Source organism: Microcaecilia unicolor, chromosome 3 (genome assembly GCF_901765095.1).
Source record: "Microcaecilia unicolor chromosome 3, aMicUni1.1, whole genome shotgun sequence".
Taxonomy (NCBI): Eukaryota; Metazoa; Chordata; class Amphibia; order Gymnophiona; family Siphonopidae; genus Microcaecilia; species Microcaecilia unicolor.
In genome coordinates, this window is record NC_044033.1 from 492,789,870 (window position 1) to 492,798,726 (window position 8,857).

An 8,857-nucleotide genomic window follows, 5' to 3' on the forward strand; every position below is an offset into this window, starting at 1 on the left:
AACAAGTAAAACCCAAAGTAGGTGACCCCCAAAGTTCCAAGCACAGCCCCCCCTGCCCTTCGATCCCATCCAGTCTCCACCAATACATTTAGGAATGTTCAGGCTATGGACCCCACTACTGTTTAATCCCTCTTCTCAACCACTATGTTATCCAAGACTGTCAGTGAGGCTGTTTCTTCTTGTAATAATATTTTCTCCTCTGCCTTGAATTCTCTTGCTCCTCCCATTCCCCATTCTGTAAGGCATACCAAACCCCAGCCTTACCTGACCTCTTGAATCTGCTACTACGTTCCTGTGCCCAATCTGCTGGATACCTTTGGCTAAAATCCCATGCCCATTTTGACTTCATACATTTCAAAATTCTTGTTGACCTCTTTCCAGTCTGCTCTTTCACTTGCCAAAAAAAAACTACTACATCCGTTTTACAAACTTGGTTGGCTCCAACGCTCGCTGTCTCTTTGCCACACTGAACTCTCTACTCAAAAGTGCCTTCACCTCCAACCCCTCTTCACATTTTCTCTAGACTATGGCTGAATACTTCCATGACAAGAGTCACAAGATTAACATTGAGTTCTTAATCATGTCACCTCCATCCCCCAGTCCATCTGAAATCACTGAAGAGGAAACTGCACATTTTCTTTCCTCCCTCAAGCTCATTACCTGTTCCACTGATCCTATTCCCACCCATCTGCTCAGCACTATCTCTCCTACTATCTTCTATCTGTCATAGCCTCAATCTTTCACTTTCCACTGCAACTGTTCCAGATGCCTTCAAACATTCTGTAGTTACACCACTCCTCAAAAATCCTTCATTGGACCCTACCTTCCCTTCCAACTACTGCTGTTCACCACCATTGTCTTGACTTTCTTTCATCTCAAGCTGTTCTTGATCCACTTCAATCTGGCTTTCGGCCTCTACGTTCCACTGAAACAGCCCTTGCTAAAGTCTCCAAAGACTTGTTCCTGGTCAGATCCAAAGGCCTCTATTCTATCTTCATCCTTCTCAATCTATCTTCTTTTTTTGGCACTGTTGATCACTACGTACTCCCTGATATGCTGTCCTCGCTTGGATTTCAAGGCTCTGTTCTTTCTTGGTTTTCTTCTTATTTCTCCCTTCGCATTTTTAGTGTATGCTCTAGTGGGTCCTCCTTCACTGCTATCCCACTATCAGTCGGTGTACCTCAGGGCGCTGTCTTGGAACCTCTTCTTTTCTCCATCTATACTTCTTCCTTTGGTGCTCTGATCTCCTTCCATGGTTTTCAGTATATTTATTTTATTTATTTTACAGCACTTATACCCCACAATTTCCCACTGCTGGCAGGCTCAATGTGGCTTGCAACATTTAAATAACAAATAGGCGATCTATTTTGGCAGCGATGCAACAGCTGGCCGGAACCGTATTATCGAAAAAGATGGCCGGCCATCTTTTTTTTTCGATAATACGGTTTAGCCCAGCCAAATGTCAGAGTTCGCCGGGTTTGAGATCGCCAGTTTTGTTTTTCAGTGATAATGGAAAAAAATGCTGGCTATCTCAAACCTGGCGAAATCCAAGGCATTTGGTCATGGGAGGAGCCAGCATTTGTAGTGCACTGGTCCCCCTGACAAGCCAGGACACCAACTGGGCACCCTAGGGGGCACTTCTAAAAAGGTTAAAAAAAATACCCAATTAGCTCCCAGGTGCATAGCTCCCTTACCTTGGGTGCTGAGCCCCCCAAATCCCCCCAAACCCACTCCCTACAACTCTACACCATTACCATAGCCCTTATGGGTGAAGGGGGGCACCTACATGTGGGTACAGTGGGTTTTTTTGGGGGGGGGTGGAGGGCTTAACATTTACCACCACAAGTGTAACAGGTAGGGGGAGGATGGACGTGGGTCTGCCTGCCTGAAGTGCACTGCACCCATTAAAGACTGCTCCAGGAACTTGCATACTGCTGTCAGGGAGCTGGGTATGACATTGGAGGCTGGCAAAAAAGGTTTTTATTTTTATTTTTTTAGTGTGGTAGGGGGTTGGTGACCACTGGGGGACTGCGGGGAGGCCATACCCCATTCCCTCCAGTGGTCATCTGGTCAGTTGGGGCACCTTTTTGAGGCTTGGTCGTGAAAATAAAAGGATCAAGTAAACCCGGCGAAATACTGATGAACGCCGCTTTTTTTTTTCCCATTATCCGCGAAAGCCGGCCATCTGGTAGTCACGCCCATGCCCGCCCATGTCCCGCCTTCGCTACGCCGCCGACACGCCCCCTTGAACTTTTGTCGGCGAGGTGACGGGAAAGCGGCGATGCTGTCAAAAAAAGCCGCTTTCAATTATACCGATTTCGCCGCTTTCGAGAAATCGCCGGCCATCTCCCGATTTATGTCGGGAAATGGCCAGCGATCACTTTTGAAAATAAGCCGGAATGGGGCTTGACCTATTTGCATGCCTTTTTTTGTTTTGAGGGGAGTATGGAGGTTGATGCCAGACAGAGAGAGATCAGGAGAGGATTTGGTACAGGGATGTGGAGGATAGAGCTCTGGGATTCTTACCCCTTTTAGCATCATTGGAGGAACAGGAGTTTGAAAGTGATGCATGAATAGTACCAGCCTCAGGAACAACCTTTACTGCAAAGTACATAAAATGCATTCAAACCATGCACTAAAAACACAACTGCAAAAACTCAAAATGCTGCTATACAACTGCACAGATTACAACAAAAATAAATACTTTAAAATAAAAAAAAAAAAAAAGCTTGCAAAATGTTACAGCCATATTGGAACAGTCACTTGAAGATGTATCAGAAAGGGGGACGCTGATAGTTTCTTTTGTTTTCCAACAAGACTTGAACTCAATAATGAGACTTTATTTTAGATCAGCTAACCATATGTTTGGGGGCCAAAAAATTTGGCTATACCCTGATGTGACCAAGACTACTCAAGAAAAGAGGAAAAAGTTTCTTTCTATGAGGTCAAAAATTTTAGATTTAGGAGGTTCTTTCCTTCTTGCATATCCGTGTAAATGTGTCATAAGGTTAAATCAGATAAAATATGTTTACTATATACCGGATCAGCTTAAGACTTTCCTAGAAGCTAGACAACATTAGAGACATAAACATGAGAAAACGACGCCATAGTTTCTTTTTCATTGTTTGCATTAAATAATCTTCACTTAATTCCTGCCCCCCCTTCGTTCTCCTTAATAATTGAGGTCTAATGAAGCCAATGTTTAAATTATGTTATGAAAAGATAATTCTTCTGTAATAACTTTATTGTTATGCCTGGCTGTATTTCACTTGAACAGTTTATATCTGTATTAAGTTTATAAAATTAATAAAAAAAAATTATAAATGATAAAAAATAAAAAAAAGCTGCTTCATATATCAAAGGCATGCATAGCATAGCAAATATATAAATAGATTCATAGAGAGTTCTATTGGTGTATTTCTGAGCAGCATCAGGTTCGTTCTCCACGAGTGTGATATATACAGACTGTATTTGTTGCAGTCAGCATGTTTCTAGTGACAAGTGCTCAATTTTTCTCGGCATTTTTGTCAGTCTAAGAGAATCCTCTGACATTAAGGTCAACGGCTGAAGCCCAAAGCTTTGCGACTCTATTGACAGTTCTATCAGGCTTCAGCTGATCACCGAATGTCAGAGCTGCTACTTCTGCTCCTCTGGGTTTTCACCAGGTTTCTGTGCCTCTGATGTAGCCTGGCTTCTTGACATTGGACTTAACCATGCAGCAGTTCTCCTGTGTGTGTGGGGGGGAGGGGGGAAGAACACAGAGACAAGGGGAAAGAGGTATCAGCCAGGCACATGATGGAACCACATCTGAACTGACCTGCACTGAAACCTGTAATGATTTCTTTTACTTTGAGCCAATGAATGGCTAATGCCCTAGGGGGCTCATTAAATGGCATTTGTGGTGTTTGTAGCTGAAAGAATGCAGTAACAGCTTTTAATGACTAATTGACCTCTTCTTTTTTTCCCCCTGTTATCCTTTTGCTTTTGTTGTGGTCCCCAATGGTAGCAAACAGCATTGCTCAGTATTCTAAACTTTTGCTCGGAGCTCCAATACTTAAACCTTGGAAGCTGTGTTATGGTAAGTACTTGAAGTCATTTTTACCTTTTGTAACTTAACAATGACTGTTTTGTCATTATGTAGATGGAGCGACTAAAAAAAAACCCAATAACGTATTAGATTTTCACTTATCTACCTGATGCTTAATATTTCTTCAGGGGAGAAAACAAAAACATTTTTATGGTGCTGAGAACTACTTAATATTAAAGAGGCTGTTACAGATAGAATTCAGGACAGGAGATAGCTGGGAAATGATAGAATGAAAATGATTTGCTTGCTTTGCTCACAGATTGAGGACTATGACCTGATCGCTAGCATGATGGGAGCCAAGTGTAAAAAGCTGCGTTCCCTGGATCTGTGGCGATGTAAAAACATTACTGAGAATGGCATTGCAGCATTGGTTTCTGGCTGCCAGAATCTGGAGGAACTTGACCTTGGCTGGTGCCCTACGTTACAGAGCAGCACTGGCTGCTTTGCTAAACTTGCTCGCAGTCTTACAAACGTACGAAAGCTCTTTCTCACTGCCAACAGATCTGTGTGTGATGCTGACATTGAGGAACTGGCTGCTAACTGTAGCCGTCTGCAGTATCTTGATATATTAGGTAAGGACCTTAAAAGAACCTTCACACTATGAGGTGGTTTTTTTTGGAGGGGGGGGGGACTGGACTTGTTTTATTTTTACTTAAAGACATTTAAAAAAATGTATATCAAGTGATTGTGTAACATGGAGCAAGGCAAAACTGGTCTGCTTTTGAAAGCAAAAATAAGCTACTCTCATTAGCCCAACAAAGTGAAACCACAGTTTAAAGAAAAGTTAATTGTATTCTGCAATGTTGTTTTCATATAGGCTTAAACTTTCAGGTTTGCCTTTATAAGTAACTAGTAAAAAAAGGCCCGTTTCTGGAGCCAATGAAACGGGCGCTAGCAAGGCTTTCCTGTGGCCCCCCCGCCCCCCCTCCCGTCGTCGATGTTGGTGAATTGGTCCGCCTCCGCCCTCAACGTCATAACGTTTGACGCGAGGGCGGTGAATCGCTCCGCCTCCGCCCTCAACGTCATAACGTTTGACGCGAGGGCGGTGAATTGCTCCGGCTCCGCCCTCAACGTCATAACGTTTGACACGAGGGCGGGGCCCAGAGACTGTGTTTTTCGAGGCTTCAGAGCTTCGAACATACGAACCTTGGCTTCAGTGACGTCAGTAGCCAATAGAACGTTGAGGGTGAGTTTTATAGGGAGCAGATGGGCGTGGCTGAGTACTGAGGGTGAGTAGTCCCAATAGTAGCTTAGCCTACCAGGAGGACAGAAGTTCAGGGCTTCACTGCCACAGATGGAGTGAGCTTCAGAACTCTGAGGGGGGATTTTATTTATATAGATGAGCTGAACAGTTCTGATTTTGTTGTTCTTGTAGCATCACCTATATATATACAATAATAGTGACGGTCTGATCATTTGCGTACGGTTAGAGCTGGCACAGCGTTTAGTCTGTATAGGACGATGTTAATTTTGAGCGCAGGGTTGTGAAACTACTGTCAGTGCAGCTCCCAGAGCAAGTCTTTTGACTTACTGTACCTTTTATATCCACGGCTGATTCTGACCAAAGGAGCAAGTTTTATACACCGTGGTGATGGTGGTAGTAAACCGAGCAAGGCTGATAAGGTTCCCTGGCCTTGCTAGCCAAAGAGGGAAGATAAGCGAGGAGGGAAGGGAAAGATAGGGCACTGAGGCCCTGATGCTCAGAAGCAAACGTGGGTGCTAGAGGCCATTATCACTGGACTAGCTCCTGCATTTGAAACAACGAGCTCGCCGGCTCTTGAGTGCAACTATCTTGCAAATGCATGCTAAAGAGGTCATTCCATATTCCTCCCCAGCGCTCAGCGGGTAGCACGCAAAACAAGGGCGCTCCTCCCGTGGCAAACCCTGTGCCAAGCCATGGGGAGGAATAGGGAGACCGGTGTTTGTTCTAGGCTGTTTTGAAAAACCCATTTCTCTTTTACTGTATCAAATGGTCCACAGCAATGTGTCCAAAATGCCATCTGCTTCTCAGGAGATCCGGGTGGATGTTCTGGACAATGCCAGTGCGCAGGTAGGTGCTGCCACTCCTGACTCCTCTTCGCTTCTTTCTTACACTTTTCCAGTTGTGCTCTGGTCCCTGCACCCCCCCTCCACCCCCTTCCACCATTCCCGGGGCCACAGCATTGTGTGACTTCGGGTTAAAGGAACCTCTTACCCCTCCTTCTCTCCTCCCCCCTCTGGCATTGTGGGCATGTGCTCAAGAGCTGTGTTTAACGCACAACTCTTCAGCGCATGTGCCAGACACAGTCCTGCCACGGAAGTACCTAATGCTGAACGCTATGAGTTTGCTTAAATTTGCATGTCATTAGCATTGAGCATTAAGGAGTTGCTTTAATGTGCAGTTTGGGCGTTGGAGGTTTGATTATCGGGGCCTGAGAGGATAAGAGGGAGGGAAGGGAGCGAGTGAGTGAATCATGGGCAGATGATCAAAAGCTGCGCTGTTCCAAACAGCGCTCTAAAAATAGCGCTGGAAGAGCACAGGGTTTTACCGCACCTATGAACAGAGATAATTGCATGCAGATTTAAGCACGCAATTCTCTCTGATCATGGGGTAGAAGTGCGTGAGGATTGTGCTTGAGTTCTCCCTTATATGGTGTGAAGCCCCACCCAGCGCATCCCAGGATGCACTGGGCAGGCATGAGTGCCACCGTTTACCAGGTGATGCCGATGGAAGAGGGGGAGGCCACTTTCCTCCTCCAACTGAAGGTAGGGGGGTAGGGAAGGGCCGCTAGACCACCAGGGACATCGGAGGGATGCTTTGGGGGGTGTTAGGGAGGCTGGAGGCCCTCCGGATCTCCAGCCCTCCATGAACCTGTGTCAGGGAGGGGACCGGGGGTCCGCCGGACTTCCAGCCCCCTGTCACTGGGGGGGGGGGGGGGGGGGTGGGTCAGGTCGGGGCTCCTGCAGGGTGCTGCTGCATTGGGGGGGGGGGGAATGCATGCTGGACAGGGCTCACCATTCCTTCCCAATGGTCTGCAAACCCTAACGCCAGCTCCGAGCTGGTGTAGAGTTTGCCTCAGCCAGCATGCCAATCTTTGACGCACTGGTCACTGATATTTGGGGATGAATAGGTTTAGCATGCATTTCCATGCTACTTGAGCTAAGAGCTCTGTTTTGCATGCATTTGCATCCTAGTTGCGTTGAGTTTCACTTGCTTGGGGGCTTTGATCATGGGGCGGTAGCAAACGCAGGTGTTAGTATGGTGCTAACAGCCTCTAGCGCCTGCGTTTGCTTCTGATCGTCGGCCCATCAGTGAGGGAGAAGAGGGAGAAGAGGAACAAGAAGTGATTCCAACATTCCAGTGGCGTATTCGAACCAAAGCTCAGTTTAGTTCTTTTGGTTTCTACTTGTGGCTAAATTGTAGCAGAAGGCATGAAGAGCTGTTGCTTGAAATTAGACAGGACCCCCCTCTTCCTTTCTCATATCGGCAGCTATTGGATTCACTTGCCTTGCTTTCTTTTCAGTGTTCTCCTCTTCTTTTCACAGGCACAAGGATGGTGAGCCCTGAATCTTTACGGAAACTGCTGCAGTCTTGTAAAGAGCTGGCTCTGCTGGACGTGTCCTTCTGTTCTCAGATAGATAGCCGAGTCGTCCAGGAGCTGAATGCAAGCTTTCCTCATGTGGCTATAAAAAAAAGTTTCACTCAATAAGTTGTTGCACTTCTCTTGACCTTGTGTTGCAGAACATTTTTAATTTTTTCTCCTGTGGTAAATTCAGTATAGAAAAAAAATGTAAATCCCGAAAAAAAATCTAGCAATGAAAATAGATTTTATTGGTCCCTTCATGAAATGGGTAATTCTGATCTTGCTTGCTTCAGCATTCCATGGAATTGTCTTTGTGGGATGGAAAGAAAATTGGATGAAAGTGGGAAGGTTTGTTGTGATGTTACCTTCTGACTTCCTGTCCCATTAATCCTTTTGCAAAAGCCTTAATTGAGAACTTCTAGCTATTCCTTTTCAGATCTAATGTGCTGCGTTGTTTTGGTTCTTTGATCATGTGAAAGTTTGGTTTACTGTATGTAATGTTATTTTATTTCTTTGAGCTGTAGTTGGAAGGAAATATTTTTCCTTGATGATCTGCCTGTTGATTTACATTAGTAGGGCTGGGTTGAAGGAATAGTTCTCAGGTTTTTAAGTCTTTCAGGCTTCCTGGTTTCTTTTGTGTACTAGATTGAATGAAATGGCTGCTTACTTGTGAGTCGGGCTTTACAGCTCTGGACTTTAATATACTAACCTAGGGGGCCCTTTTACTAAGCTGCGTAGGCGCCTACACGTGTCCAACGCATGCCAAACTGGAGTTACTTCCCGGCTACAGCGTGGCCCTTGCGGTAATTTCATTTTTGGTCCGCGTCCAAAAAATGCTCAGACCCAAAATGGACGTGCACCAATTTTTATTTTGCCGCACGTCCATTTTTGGCAAATTTGTTTTTAAAAAAAAGGCCTTTTTTACTGGTGCGCTGAAAAATGGATCTGCGTGCGCCCAAAACCCGCGTCTACACTACCGCAGGCCATTTTTCAGCGCACCTTAGTAAAAGGACCCCCTAGTTCCTGTGTCTTTCCAGTGAAGCCAAATGTTTCCCTAATGCATGCTGACCTTTCTGTTTCTCTGCCATTTGGCTAAAATTAGGTGTAGTGTCAGACATAGGGTTTTGAGCTTTGAACTGAGAACTGCCATTCTTGACCTTTTAGCCAAGGTAAGAGAGGGTTAATGCCTTGATGCTTGATCCCACTA

General features: G+C 45.4%; 1 protein-coding gene across 2 annotated transcripts in view; it reads left to right on the forward strand.

Annotated features, from left to right (window-relative positions):
- FBXL4 (F-box and leucine rich repeat protein 4) overlaps window positions 1-8,510 on the forward strand; it is an 83,895-nt gene extending 75,385 nt beyond the window's left edge. For both annotated transcript variants that reach the window (XM_030199081.1, XM_030199082.1), the window contains exons 6-8: window positions 4,007-4,078; window positions 4,347-4,659; window positions 7,613-8,510. In XM_030199081.1, coding sequence (XP_030054941.1) covers window positions 4,007-4,078; window positions 4,347-4,659; window positions 7,613-7,776 — 549 coding nt within the window. In that variant the 3' untranslated portion in view covers window positions 7,777-8,510. The remainder of the gene's footprint in view (window positions 1-4,006; window positions 4,079-4,346; window positions 4,660-7,612) is intronic.
- Window positions 8,511-8,857: the final 347 nt, after the last annotated feature.